This window comes from Alosa sapidissima, chromosome 21 (assembly GCF_018492685.1).
Source record: "Alosa sapidissima isolate fAloSap1 chromosome 21, fAloSap1.pri, whole genome shotgun sequence".
NCBI lineage: Eukaryota > Metazoa > Chordata > Actinopteri > Clupeiformes > Clupeidae > Alosa > Alosa sapidissima.
Window position 1 is genome coordinate 15,520,229 of NC_055977.1, and position 16,771 is coordinate 15,536,999.

The 16,771-nt window shown below is 42.9% G+C and overlaps 3 protein-coding genes across 8 annotated transcripts in view; 1 reads left to right on the forward strand and 2 right to left on the reverse strand.

Annotated features, from left to right (window-relative positions):
- elp2 (elongator acetyltransferase complex subunit 2) overlaps positions 1-1,853 on the reverse strand; it is a 52,496-nt gene extending 50,643 nt beyond the window's left edge. For 2 of the 3 annotated variants that reach the window (XR_006026130.1, XM_042076660.1), the window contains exons 1-5: positions 1,699-1,853; positions 1,280-1,358; positions 1,114-1,184; positions 1,026-1,033; positions 780-922 (exon numbers count right to left, since the gene is read on the reverse strand). Coding sequence is in view for 2 of the 3 variants with exons in the window: in XM_042076660.1 (XP_041932594.1) it covers positions 780-922; positions 1,026-1,033; positions 1,114-1,184; positions 1,280-1,358; positions 1,699-1,830 (433 nt within the window). In the remaining variant the exon portion in view is untranslated. Of the gene's footprint in view, positions 1-779; positions 925-1,025; positions 1,034-1,113; positions 1,185-1,279; positions 1,359-1,698 lie in introns of all 3 variants that reach the window. The other variant, XM_042076662.1, reaches the window with a different exon arrangement.
- A 385-nt stretch (positions 1,854-2,238) lies between these two features.
- abitram (actin binding transcription modulator) lies at positions 2,239-4,946 on the forward strand. Of its 2 annotated transcripts, XR_006026080.1 has the most exons (7): positions 2,239-2,484; positions 2,650-2,701; positions 2,950-3,079; positions 3,180-3,256; positions 3,965-4,034; positions 4,222-4,472; positions 4,591-4,946. XR_006026080.1 is itself a non-coding variant. In XM_042076202.1 (6 exons), exons 1-6 carry the CDS (start codon positions 2,415-2,417, stop codon positions 4,357-4,359), a joined length of 537 nt encoding a protein of 178 aa, XP_041932136.1. In that variant the 5' UTR covers positions 2,239-2,414; the 3' UTR covers positions 4,360-4,614. The 2 variants fall into 2 exon arrangements, 1 of the variants encoding a protein (XP_041932136.1); XM_042076202.1 differs by having other exon boundaries at positions 4,222-4,614.
- A 97-nt stretch (positions 4,947-5,043) lies between these two features.
- ctnnal1 (catenin (cadherin-associated protein), alpha-like 1) overlaps positions 5,044-16,771 on the reverse strand; it is a 57,064-nt gene continuing 45,336 nt past the window's right edge. Inside the window, exons 8-19 of one of the 3 annotated variants that reach the window (XM_042076198.1) lie at positions 14,705-14,791; positions 13,966-14,124; positions 13,404-13,496; positions 11,794-11,944; positions 11,079-11,116; positions 10,917-10,964; positions 10,028-10,182; positions 9,724-9,772; positions 8,849-8,905; positions 8,083-8,202; positions 6,825-6,908; positions 5,044-6,421 (exon numbers count right to left, since the gene is read on the reverse strand). In XM_042076198.1, the coding sequence (XP_041932132.1) occupies positions 6,254-6,421; positions 6,825-6,908; positions 8,083-8,202; positions 8,849-8,905; positions 9,724-9,772; positions 10,028-10,182; positions 10,917-10,964; positions 11,079-11,116; positions 11,794-11,944; positions 13,404-13,496; positions 13,966-14,124; positions 14,705-14,791 (1,209 nt within the window). In that variant the 3' untranslated portion in view covers positions 5,044-6,253. Of the gene's footprint in view, positions 6,422-6,824; positions 6,909-8,082; positions 8,203-8,848; positions 8,906-9,723; positions 9,773-10,027; positions 10,183-10,916; positions 10,968-11,078; positions 11,117-11,793; positions 11,945-13,403; positions 13,497-13,965; positions 14,125-14,704; positions 14,792-16,771 lie in introns of all 3 variants that reach the window. The other 2 variants (XM_042076197.1, XM_042076199.1) reach the window with 2 other exon arrangements.

The following is a 16,771-nucleotide window of genomic DNA, read 5'->3' on the forward strand; positions in this document are numbered from 1 at the left end:
TGCTTGTCAGAATAGCAGAGGGGTGAAGTTATTGTGCTTTTCCAACGTGTACTGATAATGACATCTGTCAGGGGCTGTTGCTTCATTCTCTGATGCCCAGGGAGAGGAGGAACACAATGGCTCATGTGTCTGTCTACACATATCAGAGGATGAAGTCCAACCATGGCGCAAGCGCGCGCACACACACAACCACGCACACACACACGCAGCCTAAGGCAGGGCTCTGTTTTGTACTGTATGTCTGAATCCATAAAAGTTTGTAGGGAAATATAATGCTTTTTTTATAATGTTTTGATGTCTTCATGGAAGAAGCATTACATACGAGTCATTCCTAGTAAAAGTTTTAATAATACCATAAAACAAACATACAGCAATAAAACAATACATTTGTTAACAGATTATATAACACATGAAACATGTAAATCCAAGAGAAAACGCGCACACACATAAACCAGACAGAACCATCAACTCAAACATGTATAGTATTACCACTGCTGTCCAGTAGGTGGCAGGGTAGTTACAAAATTGAGCACGGGTGTTTGTAGAGTGTCTTACCTCAAATTGATGGAAGCTTTAATCTAAATAATTCAAACTGAATTGAGGATTGTGTTACATAGTATGTACTATACTATACTATACTATATACTGTACATAGTATGTATTTATTATCACTGACTGTTCTCACCCTTCAGAATAATTGTACTGTCCTTGTGTCAGATACTACAGCTGATTGGTCTGATAAACACCCACAGTTCTGACCCCTGCAGATTACGACTTACCTTTCCCATTGCCACCTCTGAGCCATAGCTTCACCGTGGAGTCAGATGCTGCAGATGCAACAAGCAGCTGGGAGGAGTCCAGGGGAACAGCATCCACAGCACACACTGGCCCAGTGTGTCCAACACACTTCACTGAGGATGGATTCTATGGATAGGCAAAATAATACAGTGATTGACAAAGAGCATTTTCCTGGCAATTAAACAGTAGACATTATAAACTGATTTAGTCATAGATCACTGAAATTAAATTTGTTCTGAAAAAAAGCCAAAGCAACGTTTTTGCAACATTTCGCTTTTTCAAATAAAACATCAGCATTATTCTGACTGTACCCACCTGGCCGTCCACGTTCGTCCAGACAATGACGCTATTATCAGACCCTCCTGACACCAACTCTGTTTCGGGACCTGTATTAGAAGAACATTATTATGTTGGGCAGAGGGAAGTTAAAGCGACTGTGGGTTCCAAGTGTAGAATGTAGCATCATGCCATGTTCACTCACCACAGTCTGGTCTGTGTACCCACTGGACAGCATTCACCCGAGCAGTGTGTCCGTTCAGAATGGCAAATGTGGTTCTCTCCTAATAAAACCATAAGCGTGGCAAGGACAAAAGTAAGGACCCTTGATGTGATGCTCTAATCATTCACGTTCATACAAACAAGTTGTCAACTTTGGTTGCTGCACGTAACATAGCTACCCCACAGTCAACCTAGGAGTGTGGCCACGCGCAATTCAGCTAGTAGATACATTAAATATCGCCTACAATAACAACCGGACAATGAAACAATGTGCAGAAAAATCTATCTGGCAATTATGTGTACTTTAAGTAGACAGTTTGAAGCAGGTCGCCATCTTACAAAAACGAGTCAGCGATATGCCACATATTACACAGTTAACGGTCACACCAAAGAACTAATTACCTGAGGATCATACAGGACCACAGAATGGCATGTCCCGAAAGCAATCAGGCCTCTTTTGCTCCAAGATACGACCTTAGGAGTTCGATTTGCACAGCATGCGACATGGCATGTTTCTATGACGGGCGCTGCCATCTTGGATAGCTCTGTTGTGTAACAAAAATAATGTACGACGGAAACAACACAAAACGTCTGACGTTCCGATGACAAAGCTCTCAGATTTTGTGTATGAATGTTCACTCTTGTCAGAAATAAAATAGAGACAGAAGAAGAGCTACAGGCAAGTTGATACATTTGACTTTACTTAACCTAACTTAACTTAACTTCTGTCTTATCACAATAGGGCTGATTAGTAGTATGCCATTTAATCAGTAAAATCTATGTTCGATTTATTTATGGAAGTTGACTATAAATTACCATGGTAAATACATATGGATGTTTACAAGTAAAGACTGTCTGTAATAAATAATGATGTTTATGATTAGACTGCTAATCGACAAACTTGCTCCTCCACTTCTGCAGATGGCAGTAAAGAGCCGTTCAGCTGCATGAAATTAACTAGTGAAATCGCGAGGAAGAAAGTCGACTCCTAAATGTGCCACTTGCACTTCTATTTATCCAGAAATCTTCAGATTGTGGGGTTGAATCCAGTAGCTGTAATTGTCCTGTTTTTGTCAAAGCTGTATCCAGCAAGTCGGCCTTGACCTGCATTTCGCAATATGGATATATCAGAACATAAAGAGGCACCTTCTGTGATTGACCGATATTACACACGTTGGTATAGAACAGGTAGGCTGACTGAGATGAGTGAATCAAATAGTAGGCTATCATGTGTGTCAAACCTCTGTGGTGGTGATAAACTAATTTCTTAATCTATGCTGCTGTGAGTTATGTAGTTTTGTCTCTGTGACTTATGTTTTTGAAATCATCACTGTCTCAATTTGTTCCGTTTAGATATGAAAGGAAAAGCATGTGAGGACTTCTGCATCTTACAGCACTCCAACAGGTAACAGGTTAATTAAGAGGAGGTTTGAGTGATCTGGAAGGGATGAATGAATACCCACATGTGGAAAAACAGGCGTTGTTTCTCTCCATTAAAAAACTGCAACAAAACCTCCACAGGGTAGAAAATGAACCCTGGTAATTTATGGTGTAGTGGCTTTTAGTTCTGTCATGTAGGTGGATGTTGTGTTAATGTTCTCTCTAGTTGCACAGATGTTTGTTTTCTTGATATATCTGTTGCATTTTTCACAGAATTTGTGTGATCACCCTTGCTGAGACACACCCTATCCTTCAGAATGGCCGTTCAATTAAAAGCATCAATTACCAGATAAGTGCTGGCTGCAGTCGATTGAACAATAAAGTGTCTGGAAAGTCAAAGCGAGTATGTATTCGGTCAACTCCTTTTGCAAAAATCATACTTTCAATATATCCCAAGGTATTTAGATGTGAAACTTACATTGATGGTTCTTCCTTTCTTCCAGGGAGGCCAGTTTCTCACAGAATATGCACCACTCTGTAGAATCACCTGCACTGATGGAGTAGAGTACACCATTTTCAGGTAAGGACTGGGAGCAGTCTTCAGTCCTCACTGCATTACTCTCATACAGTTATGTGAATGTAGCCTTTGTTGAGGTGATATTTTAAACATTACTCTTGAAGGATGTCTAGTAGAGCTGCACAAATTGAGGAAAATATATATTTCTTCGGACAGATATGGCAATTGCAATTTGATTTGCGACATAATTTTTGAAAGACAAGCTTCAGTTTAGTATTTCAAGTTAAGTTGGGCCACCCCGATTGGTGAGCATGCCTAGTGCATGAGAAGCATAGTACACCTGTTAGGTGAGCTTCACTGTAGGGGGGATGCCAGGAATTTTGTTGATCATAGATGTGTGACCAGATTAACCATTGGGTTGCAAGCTGCACAATTAATTGCAGCCTTTGTGATTACCTAATTGTCTCAGTGCAATTTGCGATTTCAATTAAAAATGGATTAAATGTGCAGCCCTAATGTCTACAACATGATGTTTGTTTATAAACATCTTATTAAAATTGTGTTTACATGACACCTGACTACTCTCAGATCTACATGGGTCAGTTTCTGTCTGAATAGCACCTCCGTTTAGCGGCTTTGAAGGTATCTGAAATTACAACCCATTGACAAGTGAATAAAAGGTACCATTAAACACAAAGTGGACAACTCTTGTTATTCTGGCTCGACATAACTGAGATAATTACTCTCTGAAATGAATACATCTCTTGACAGCTGCATCAGAGGCCGTCTGGTGGAAGTAAATGAAGACATTCTGACAAGACCAAACCTCTTGCTGGAAAAGGTTAATACATCTTTTCATGACCTTTCTCCTGTTGATTGATTCTACATGCTTTCCTGTGCCATTTGAAATATAATGCGATCAAACTGTGTGTGGACAGAGTTCTTTTTTTACTGCTATCACCAGCTATTTGTGCATCAATGCATCAATTGAAAAAAAATAAATAATCTCTATCGATTAATTCCAACAGCCCTCAACCGAAGGCTACATCGCCGTAATCCTGCCAAAATTCGAGGAGAGCAAAAGTATTACGGAAGGTCTGCAGAGCAGAGAGCAATACGAAGAGGTCATCTCCAAACGAACCAATCAGCAACCAGAGCCATGCTGAGGAGGCGCTGGTGTGGTGAACTGGCCAGCCAGTGGACTGGCGTACTGCCTTAGAGAGTGACCAGCACTGAGATCTTCGACTGTTCACAGGGCTTATACTGTGCTGGAATTCAGGTGTGCACCAGGCCATTGAAGATTTAAAAATACTTTGTAATTTATATAGAATGGCTTTGAAAATATCTGACAGCGTGAGACTCAGGAATTTGTACTTAATTTCCGCCCTGCACTTCAGGCTCATTAAAGATGTCCAGCATGCCAGGGGCTCCAAGACATCATGCATTTAAGAACTGGGAATGGATCAAAGATGCCATGTATAAGACAAGACGCATAGGCTTGGGAATTTCCCTTCTTGGTTAGCAATTAGCACACACTGAAAACTACTGCACTGTGCCTTCAAACATAGTTATGCATTTCAGTAGTGAAGTTTCTTTTTTTTATGATTAATTTAAAAGCTTGTAAAAGTTCATTAGGATACAAACAAACAAGACAACAAACTGTTCAAGAATATGCTGTTTGATAAGACATCCTTGACAGGTAAAAACACTTTTGTTTTCTTTTCTTTATAATATTTGAAAACTGTGATAAAGGTTGTCAAAGATAAAAGCTTGTGTTAACTCAAAATAGTTGTCATGTTCAGACTTAGAGTATTGTACGTTTTCATTCTTAGCTCATCCAAGGCAGGTGATATTGTACAGCAGAATATTTATTTATTTTTTGTAGAGAATACATAAATAAATGACAATCATCCATACTTTAAGAAAAATAAGGTATATTTTTAGATTTTTTTTCTGTTGGCTTAGCAATCATTCAAACTGTCAAAAGGATTGATGGTCCAAAACTAGCTGTTATCATCTGAGATGTTTTCTCAGTATCTTAGCTGCACACGTTATTCAGCTTTTTTTCTGTCTTCATTCTAACCATTTGAATATTCTTTAAAGTACCAAACATTACTTCCATAGACATCTTTTTTATGTTTCAAGTACAACAACAATATGTATCACAGTGACCTACATGGCAGTCCTTACGGGGAACCCATATAACAAATACATTTTAAAGGGAATCGATGTCCCCCACATTGAAACACAGTCAACATACTCTTGTGGCAAAGACACACATCCTTTAGAATAATCATTCTTTTTTTCCTTGAAAATATATATTTTTTTATCGTACTCTGATGACAATAATCCAGACGTTTAAAAGGCGATAATTTAAAATCATTCCCCATTTAGGTAGTGTGAAGCGTGGGGAGTTAATGTTATAGCCTATTAGCAAGCCAAGTGCACTGACTGATGATTGACCAATTTAATATACATATTTGGCAACAGTGAGGCAGATGGATTAGTGGGTCTCTAAAGTGTCTTGAAGGCCACTCTCATTTGCATTGCAGCGCCAGGATCTCAGATTAACCGTTTCTTTTTCCTAAGCAAAGTTGGCGAGGTCGATGAGAAGCCCAGTCATACCTATATGGTTTAAAGAACACCAGCTTTTTTTGCATGAATACAGTAAACAAGAGGCTTGCTTATACAGAAAGACATGCACAGACTGACTGATGTTGTGTGTGTGTGTGTGTGTGTGTGTCAGTGTCAGTGTGTGAGTCTGTTTTCTTCGACCTCCATGTGCACATAAAATGAGGCAAATAGGCCATGGAGTTCTGTACACCACACAGCAAAATGAGCGTCAACACAGAAAGAGGCACGCCTTAAGCAAGTGCACTGCAATCTGCTTTCTGAGTGTGTGTGTGTGTGTGTGTGTGCGTGCGCGCTCTCGTGCCCATGTGTATGATGCCCTCCGGACAGGTCAGTCAGACAGACGCTCCAGTAGATCTTGGCGATAAGGACTTAGGGGGGGACGGGGTGGGTGGCTGGCTGGGTGGACTGGACGCATCTTCACGGGAGCTATTTGCTCTCCAGGAAGGTGAGACTGGCCATGTGTTGCTCCAGGGACTTGACCCCGAAGCCATTGCTGCTTTTGCCGTTGACGGTGGCATCCTCCCTGACCGGTGTGAGCTGTCGTTTTTCCCTCCAGTTCTGCGGAGAGCCCAGGCTACTCCGCTCCGACTTGTACTGCAGATGGAGCAAACCCAGAGAGAGAAGTAAGTCTATGATGATGACAGGAGAAAATCCTGGGTCTGGATCACAAGATCCAGTCCAACCATATTTTTCAGCAATCTGCTGGATTTACTAATTAGTCTACTAATGGGTTTCGTATAGATAGATAGATAGATAGATAGATACTTTATTGATCCCCAAGGGGAAATTCAAGTATTCAAGTATTTCTAGTATTACAGACTAGAAAAAAACAGTAATAACAGTAATTACAAATGCAATACAAAAATGCAGGTTTTAGTTAGTGCAATATTATATTCTATATCTATAATCTAATTATATCTAATTCACTAACGGCACATACTGTACAGTAGATGTCATGCTACAACAATTGCAGAGTGTGGAACAAGGACAACTGTACCTTTCTTATGAGCTTACTACAGACTGGCAACAGAAAGACCACCACAGTCATAACTCCTTTGGTGTTTTGGATTGATGATTCCACCTGAAAAAATAGAACAAAAATGATTATTATATAAAACTATTATGATGAATGTTAAAACAAAACAATAATGCTGATTAAGGCATATACAAAGCAACCCGACCAAAGTGTTCCCATCAGTATAAATATCAATAGAGGAATTTGTAATGTCTAGCCTTGACCTCAACTAAGTTTTCTGACAGGAAGATAAATTCAGGCTTTTTAAACTGTTCGTCAATTTCAACTTATTTAAATGCTGTAGCTCAGGCAGAGTAGGAATGCTGTGTAACCATAGTCCTACACAAACCCTTATCACTTCATCAGCATTCTTACTGCAGTTCTTCTTGTTTATGCTAACAAGATGGATTGGCAAAAAAAAATAGATTAGTCCCCATGCTGGCACAGAGAGCTTTTGCTGCTCCACATTCAGCAATCTGTTCTGTTGCTCAGGCTGTCAGGTCATCACATTCATGTCTAAGAACAGATGGGCTATGAGGTTGAGGGTGCAGGTTCACTAATTAGTCTAACTTTAGAATGGGGAGGATGTGGCTGGTTAATGCAGCAATGAAGCCAATCTCGATGTGCACAATGATGCATGTGTGAAACATTGCACATTTTAATATTATTATATGAAATTATTATTTTATCATTTAAAAATAATTATAATTATGATATTACTTGGTCCCGTTGTTCCCAGATGATGTTTCACTGATCTTACAGTTGGCGTATATTGAGCTATTAAATCCATGACCTTGGTGCTCTAGCACCTTTGCCTACCAGACTATGGGAGTAACACCAAAGTCCTTTTAGGCAAGTCCCTCCACTCGGCGGCCATATACAAACGTTTTATGGGCACTCATCGGGCACAGTCGTTGGGTCGAACTGCGCGTGCGCAAGGCTTCACGACACCAATCTTGCTCCAGCGGCGAGATCACAACACATGATTGGCACGATGTCTTCACAACACACCATATGATTGGCTCAATGTATTCACATCACACCACATGATTGGCTCAATGTATTCACATGTCGACGTTTTGCCGAGGAAGGGGTGGGATATGTGTAGACAACGGCCATATTGACATTACAAACTAACCCCATGCATTTCTATGGAGTATTTTTTGAGTGCTGTGTCTCCTCTTTAGAAAGTCTCTGGTAACACAAGTAGAAAAACAAAGTAGTGGTGCAGTGACTTTACCTTCTGAAAGGTGGCGCTCTTCCCCTGTACAGGAGTCCTGGCCCCCATCTGGAGCTGTTGACACGAGGCTGCAAGCTTCTCGGTCTCCGACAGAATCACGGCCTTCTCCTCATCCAGCAGCTGAGGTCAACACACAAAAGAGTTTGTAATAAAGTTCCACAGAGGCTTTTCTTAAAGCACCCACCCAACTCCCCACTGTACAGTTATTAGAAGGACTAACATGCCCATGTAGTTTGTTACTCTTAAGGCCGATAATAGGTATGTAATTATATGAATCTGAGCAATGTTAGCTGTTGGTTATAATGACAAGAAGTGGCATTAAGAGTATTAATCTTCAAAAAAGCTATTTCATAATTGATGTGCTTGGAGATTAATGTGCCGGTCGGAACACACAGTAGGGGGGTTGGAGGGGGGGGGGGGGTGCGCCGTGGAAACGACTCTGCCTGAGTTTGTTTGTTTGAGGTTATTCATCAAACACGAGTGGCTCAGAGGTTCCGGACGCTGTGATTAAGCATTAGCCTTTCGTGCCCCAGTGCAAGCAGGGTCGGCCAGCTCCGATAGCCACCATTTCCACTCTCTCTACAGAGATTGATGGCCGTCATTAACAGCCGTCAAGGGGAGACATTTAATTATACCCCATGATCAAAGAGAGAGAGAGAGAAAGAAAGAGAGGGAGAGATTTGGCGTAGTGCGGCAGGATGGAACAGCAGAAAAGAAACTAGAAATTAGATGACACTTCTCCTGTCGGTCTAGTTTCTATTCTTACCTGTGTGGAGAACGTGTGCAGGTGTGAACACAACTGGATCCCCTGCTCAGACAGCATCTGTGGCGAGGGGACACACACACACACACACACACACACGCTATTATAAACCACTGCCTTGAACAAAAGCGACATGTCGTAAGTCACACACATAAAATAGAGCTCGAGTTGTGAGTTTAAAAACTGTGAAAGTCAATCTTGCTAAATAAAGTTCAACGGTACAGGAAAACTTTTAGAGCAAAACGTGCCTTGAATTCCTCCTCCTTTCTCTTCTTTGCACAGGGGGAAATAGCGTGTAATCTCAGTGATTACATTTGAGATAACACAAAACCATACAATCTCCCTGGGCTAGAGGACCCTGGGATGCTGATGGTATTAAGCAGATTTTGCTTTGGAGGGCTGAAATCTCTGCATGGTAATTGCTCTATTAATACATGAAATGAAACACACGCTATGAAATAAAGTGAGACCAACAAATGAGATTTTGTGTTCATTAATGGGGGGAAAAGGGAAGAGTCATGCTACAATGACAATTCATCTTGTAAGTACTGCAGCAGCAACCATCCATAATTGATTAACAGGAAAATAGGGAATTTGGGGCTAACTCTATTATCTCCTGAACACCCCATCAACACACACACACACACACACACACACAGCCATTAACACACTTCCACACAGTAAACAGTCAGCCCTGGGACCAACTTAATAGGTCCCCGAGGACCCAGGTCCTCCCACCACCTGAGACAAATGACGAAGCCCCTTTCTTCAGGTAATAGCGTATCGATTTGACTTCACGAGGCATTTTTAGCACCCCTAATGACACTGGTGGAGGAGTCCAATTAAAAACAGCACCTATGATGGAGGGTTGGCCTCACCTCTGCCTGGTGGAACAAGTCCAGCGTCGTCTTTAGGAGACCCTCCCCCCTAGGGAGTGGAGAAAACATTGCGTCAGAGACAATAAGTCATGATAACTGTCCACAAGACTCAACTCTAAAGTGATGAAGTTGGAGAATTGGATGATTTATTTTGATTTTCTCCAAAAAGTCAATAGTCAGTGTTTATGCCAAACCCATTTTTTTTTACCATTTGTTGCAGCACATTTCCTATAACTGTAAAAACTACAACTAATTAACCCTGCACTGTTGTTTAAGTGCAATAGTCTTCCTTGGCCATATATACCTGGTAAAGAGGTACATGGAGAACGCCATACTGGAAATGCTTTGGCTCTGACGGGCGATGTCATGTTCCTGGTCCTCCCATCGCTCCACCTCAGAGTCCACGTCCGAGGTGAGCAGGCGAAGCTCCAGGCCCAGCTTGGCTATGGTGCTCTGCTCCTGAGAGTCACAGGGGGCAAAGGTCAGGTCACACAAGGGTCACCTAACATCTTAGCCATCCCTGACCTAAGGGATCCTTGAACAGCATGTTCTCCACACCCTTATGAAGCCACTGTGCATTTGAATGCTCCAGTCCAGTTCTGCATCTACATGTTGACTTTGCCCTGGTGAAGGCCTAGCCAAGGCCGAAACATGTTGGCAATTTTAACATGATCTATTATGATTAAGCCTAATTCATTAAAGCTTTTTTAAACTTTTTTTGAAGAGTGCCTTGGACAATCCATCTTTAATCATATACTTTTTCTACCAAAGAGCACCTTCACAAACACTTCAAGCTACCAGAGGAATTACGCCACAGCCCTCCAAACTCGTTCCAGTTCTGCATCTACTGTATTTAATTTCATTTAATTAAGCTACTTGCGATTCACTAAATCAAGTGTAATCGGGCTACACAAGACTAGCACCGGTGGAGTTCACTCCACGAGGTGGAACGGTGGAAAGGTGGAACACATGAAAAACATGCAGCAAAGAACAGTCACAAAACCGCCTTAAGCAATCTTCACACACGACACAGCAGGGTGTGAAGCTTACGAGTGGGGCTCATGTTATATATGTAATTTATGTAAAAATAATATGTCTAAAATACATTACTGTTTTATGAGGATTAAATATTATATTGTAACATGTAATAATAGGTTATTAACATGTGATATGCATGGGGTTTGGTGTGTTACCTCAGAATCAAGTTTAGCAGCTTTTGCAGTCTTTAGGTTGGTTGAATGCTTCTGTGGGAAATGACGAGGCTGTGATTATAGTGGGTATGGATGACAGCAGGTCAACACACAGACAAAACAAATATCACATCCCATCGGATGAAGAGAAGAAAAGACACTCACCCCAGGTCTGGGCAGAGACAGGTAGGGTTTCTTATCACCTAAAATCAGATGTGTTTGGGAATTAGTTTCCAAAGGTCAGTACTTACGGTCAGTACTGCGTAGCAACACTTGACATTAAATAAAGGGAAAAGGCATTTATTCATTGAAATCTGGTTTCTGTTGGGGATTGAACTGAAAGTGATGTTCACTGATGGCCCAAGTCTAGGAAGGAAATTGATTAACATTACTCTTGCAGGATGTTGCTGAATTGCTGAATAAAAACACCGCAATATGTAAGAAGGGTTTATGAGGGGAGGGGTAGGTCCTTGCACTCATATATTACATATCCCCTCTGACCAGCTGAATAACAAGACATATTGCTTGGGGGTGTAAATATGTATTCTATTGGGGGTGTAAATATGTATTCTATTAATACTACAGAGTGCTATAATGGCCTGTCGCTTTCATTGCAGAGGGGAGCGTAACTACTATATCGTTTATCTGTTGTCTGCCCTTGTTCATTTTCCTCTGGAACAAAAACAGCGAACCCAGCAGGAGGGATGTCTAACAGCCCTCCTTTCATGTGGGCCGCGTTTTAAAATCACAACTGTTATTGTTCCCACTCGTCAAAGAAATGTCCCTCCTGGGCAAAATCCAGATGGCCGCTACGAGAGTGGCCAATGCGCGGTGCACCTGTCGACCGCTCTAAAGCGAGAGCGAGCTGGGAGAGCGGTACCTCTGCGTCCCTCGAACACATCGTTGATCTCTCGGAGCAGCACAGCCATGTCGCAGAGCTGGGACTCCCAAGCCTCGCAGAACACGTCCAGGTTCTCTTTGGCTATCTTACTGGACGGGTGGAGGGCCAGGGTTTGGGCCGCTGAGACGATCTGAGCCACAGGACGACGATGAGGAGGGAGAGGAAGACCAATACAGATCATTAACGGTTAACATGTTAACTCACAGCTGTAAACCTGTCAATTCTTTGTCAAACCGAAGCTTGGAAGCCTTTGGCCATTGCTTCTCTTCATGTGATCAAAATATAACAGATAATATAATAAGCCACAATCCAAAGGGGCCTCAACCCGCTCGAGACGCAGCGTCTCTTTCACAAGCAAACATTAATCATCCAGGCTCTCTCTCTCTCTCTCTCTCTCTCTCTCTCTCTCTCTCTCTCTCTCTCTCTCTCTCTCTCTCTCTCTCTCTCTCTCTCTCTCTCTCTCTCTCTCTCTCTCTCTCTCTCTCTCTCTCTCTCTCTCTCTCTCTCTCTCTCTCTCTCTCTCTCTCTCTCTCTCTCTCTCTCTCCCTATAGCACTTTTAATTATTGATGTGTGGGGCGGATTATTAACACACACTCATGCGTGTGTGTGGTGTGTGTGTATGTGCGTGCTTGCGCGCGCGTGTGTGTGTGTGTGTGTGTGTGTGTGTGTGTGTGTGGATGAATGCCACAGGCGCTATTGATTGGTCGACCTTTCAGCTCACTCATTACCAGATGTCGACCTCAGAGTAGGGTCGCACCCCCCCAAACCCCCCACCTCCCGTGGCCAGCCCTGCGGTGTGCTGAATAATCTCAAGCACCAATGGAGCACGGGACTGGACATAATCACCAAACATTCCGCTCTTCTGCCTGGGGAAGGGGAGGAGGTGGGGCTTTCATCGCCAGCTTAATGACTGATAAACGCTCTACTGTCTCATGAATAAAAGAGCCTTATATGGGGATGTGAGGCAGAGATGAGGTGGAGGAGGATGGAGGTGGTGACAGGTGTTCTGGGGCTGGTCTAGGGGAGGAGGTGCGCTGGGGGGTCTAGACTGTAGAAGATGTGATCTGATGTCATCTGATGCCCACTTAAATAAATTGAGTAAAGCCCCATTCACACCAAGAACAATATCGATAACTCATTAATATGAATGACGATGCTCACACATAAACTATAACGATAACGACATGAAGAACGATACGTTGGGGATCATTTTTAGAGCGATTTTCAGAACGATAAAAAGCTAATAGCCAATCAGAACCCATCGAATTTAACCGTCCCATTCATTAAGAGAGACTTTGTTTATCGTTGTTCAGTGTGAACACTTTTATCGTTGTGGCTATAGTTATCATTATTGTTCTTGGTGTGAATAGGCCTTAACAAGCAAATACTTTATTGAACAACTCTAGGATTCACAACTATAACTTGTTGCATGGTTGATGTTAACTATTGCAATGCACTTCAGGACTGAGATGAATTGACATTCTACACAAGTTCTTGAAGGTGTATTCCACTGCTTTGCAGCAGGAGTGGAGTGAAGGTGATCTGGGAGTAGGAATGGACCATTATAAGGGGTTGTAGAGGCAGGTACCTGGGGGCCGATGACGTAGAAGGTCTCCTCTGCGTGGATGCAGGTGATCTCCAGCGGCTCCGTGCCGGACACATGACACAGCAACCGACACGTCTATAGCCAGTGTGGAAACCATACACCAACCAGGGTGGAGCCAGGGGAAAACACACACACACACACACACACACACACACACACACACACACACACACACATCATGACATTTGAATGTAAAACTGAAATAATATAGATTCATGTATCTCTTGAGATGCATACAATGACTGTAATGTAATGAGGGTAAGAAATAACTCAGTGATACTAGCAAGACTAAGCCCATGCTTTTCCAACCGAGTATTCCAACCAAGTTTTTACCCTACTCTACTAGCTGTATGAAGGACTGTGTGAAGGACTAATATTCCCATAGAGTTTGACCTGAACAGAGGGTAGGTGTGTGTGTGTTTGGGCACAGGTGAGGAGACACCTGCCTATGTGCTGTATCTAGCACAACTCAAGGTGTGCAAAACCAACCCTGCGGGGCTCGGCTCGGCCCGCGCTACGACACAACGTGTCCTCCGCTCCTCACCTCCACCAGCTGGTCCTTCTGCTCGGACAGGGTGCGGGCGTACTCGGCCACGGCCTCCAGGTTGCCCTCGCCGCCCGCCACCTTCAGGGCCTCCAGCGCCAGGTGCTCCGAGTGCTGCCTGAGTAGCTCCGTGGCCCGGCCCACCGCGATCTTATGGAGCTGAGGGAGAGAGGGAGAGAGAGAGAGAGAGAGAGAGAGAGGGAGGGAGAGAGAGAGAGAGAGGGAGAGAGGGAGGGAGAGAGAGAGAGAGAGAGGGAGATGGGAAATACAGGGAGTCAAACAAAGATAAAATGCAACAAAGAGAGGGATAAAGACAGAGTAAGATAAGGGAGAAGGGGGGATAGAGAAACAAAGGCACAGAGAGGTACAAATAGAGACACAAACATAAGAGGAAGGGAGAGAGATAAACACAGAGAAACAGAGAGAGAAAGAGAGGAAGACCTCAGACAGCAAGAGGGAAGGAGAGAGAGAAACTGAGATAGAGAAAGAGAGAGAGAGAAGAGGAGGAGGGAGACATAGACAGAGAAATTGATAGAAGAGCATCTAGGAGTGACAGGACAAACACAGTTAAGAGGAGAAGGACATGAAAAAGGTGAGCGAGTGGGAGTAATCAAAATAAAGTGAAAAAGAAAACTAAATAGGGCAAAGAAGACAAGAAAAAACAAGAACACCTCCCACTCCCCGTCCTCTATCTCAAACATCCTCATGCTCGCACCCTCACGTGGACAGGGCCGCTCACCTCTTTCCGAAGGTCGCCAATACTCTGACAGTTTTTCAAAATGGCCAGCTCCACTTCCTCTGTGGCCTCTTTGGCTTTGGCAGATTGCTGTCATGGTGAAAGGAGAGCGAGAGAAATAAATACAAACAAATGGCAAGCGAGGGACACAGAGAGAGCAAGAGAAAGAGAGAGAGAGAGAAAAATAAGAGGACAACTGTTGTCAAATTTGGCACCTAAGACTACTTTTCTGTCTGGCCTTCTCACTGACCAACTCAACTTTGAAAGAGACAGAGGAGAGAGTACAAGGCTTCTCGAAGCATGTATTTCGTAAAACACTCAAGACATTCACCGCCGTCTGGTGGCCAAGGAGACAGGTGGGAGGGCGTCTTTTAAGGCAGGATTACAACGGGGGGTGTCAAACCGGCATCCAGCTGACAGCTATAAATGCGGTTTGAACTTGGACGTGCTTTTATAGCTAAAAACAAATTGCTGCCGGCATGAAAATAAGAAGGTCTAATCACGCTCACAGCGGAGGAATAATGTGTAACACCTGAATCCTCCAGGAGCTCCCTACTGCTTCAGGACACAAGGGTTAATTGTTTCGTAGAGGTGAGGACCAATGAGAGGGGGATGAGAGAGGGGGGGTGAGGGAGAGAGAGAAGAGCAAAAAAAAAAAGAGGCCTCCACAGTGGTCACCGGCTTTTACTGAGAATTGGTGCGTCATCTCTGGGAAGAGAAAAAAAGAGTTTGAGAAATGTCTTTTTCTTCTCTCTACTCTTTCTTTGTGTGTTAGTCCTGTGCTTTTGGAAAATGTCAAGGTGCCCTCCTGTCTCTTTCTCTCTCTCTCTCTCTCTCCCCACAACCAAGTCACAAGCTGAAGTGTAAATTGAACTCAGTGACAAGCAAAAAAGTCCATCCATTCAGCCTTCCACTGGCCAAACAACAGAAAACTTCTGTGGCTCGAGCACCAACCCAACACCAACCCATTTGGACATGAAGCAGCAGGTGACTTTTCTCTGACAGGTACAGAGAATTCTATACAATAACAACAGGGGTAAACTATTGTCTGAAGAGATTCTTCAGAAACTATTCTGAAGAGCTGCATAATACATCTTAGTAAAGCTTAAAGTCATCTAAATTAGAGTACATCTCCAAAAGCTGTTTCAAATACTGCACTTGTTATTCAAGGCCAGTCTCATACAGTAAGTGCATGATGTTTCATTCTTCCACAAAGTCTATAAATCATTAAAACCATCAGCAACCTTAACTTCATTTTGTTGTTTTTAATAGTCTTTTTCTGAAGAACTCATAAAAAAAAAGATGCCCTTGCAGCGAGAAAAGAAAGAAAGAGATATAGGCAAGAAAGAGAGCGAGAAAGAAGGAGAAAAATAGAGAGAGAGAAAGAAGGAGAAAGATAGAGACGTTGAGCTAGAGAGTGAGAGGGCACAAAGCGAGGCAAGGACAGTGAATAGCCTTTCAGCAGACCTAAAGACGTGTAGGGATGGAATGTCGGTCTACACCAACACAACATCTTTCATGTGTATGACAAGAACACACAACATCTTCTCCTCCTCTTAAATGAAGATGTAGATAGTGTGTGTGTGTGTGTGTGTGTGTGTGTGTGTGTGTGTGTGTGTGTGTGTGTGTGTGTGTGTGTGTGTGTACATAATGGAAATGTGCATGCCTGTGATATCACCCCAATGTTAACCAGCTTATTAAGGCTGTATTGAAGTCTAAAGGGGAAAGTATATGGTACTACATTTTGTTACACAGTTTGTTACACTGTGCTTGATATAGTGGAATTATATTACAAGGGCCCTGTAATCTAAAGTGTTACTCAAAAGCACTATGCTATCTGTGTGGAATTACATCAGCTGTTTGCTATGCTATGGGGAGGTGGTGTGAGAATGTAGAGTATTGTGTGTGTGTGTGTGTGTGTGTGTGTGTGTGTGTGTGTGTGTGTGTGTGTGTGTGTGTGTGTGTGTGTGTGTGTGTGTCAATGTGCTTTTGAATCAGAGACAAAGACGTGATGGGGAGACAAGGAAACCAAGGAAACAGACAGCAGTGTGAGCATGTGAATCGTGTGTG

Coding starts and splice junctions, on each gene's coding strand:
- abitram (XM_042076202.1), top strand. CDS start 2,415: ATGGATATATCAGAACATAAAGAGGCACCTTCTGTGATTGACCGATAT. Junction 3,080..3,179: donor TGTCTGGAAAGTCAAAGCGA/GTATGTATTCGG, acceptor CCTTTCTTCCAG/GGAGGCCAGTTTCTCACAGA. Junction 4,035..4,221: donor CAAACCTCTTGCTGGAAAAG/GTTAATACATCT, acceptor TAATTCCAACAG/CCCTCAACCGAAGGCTACAT.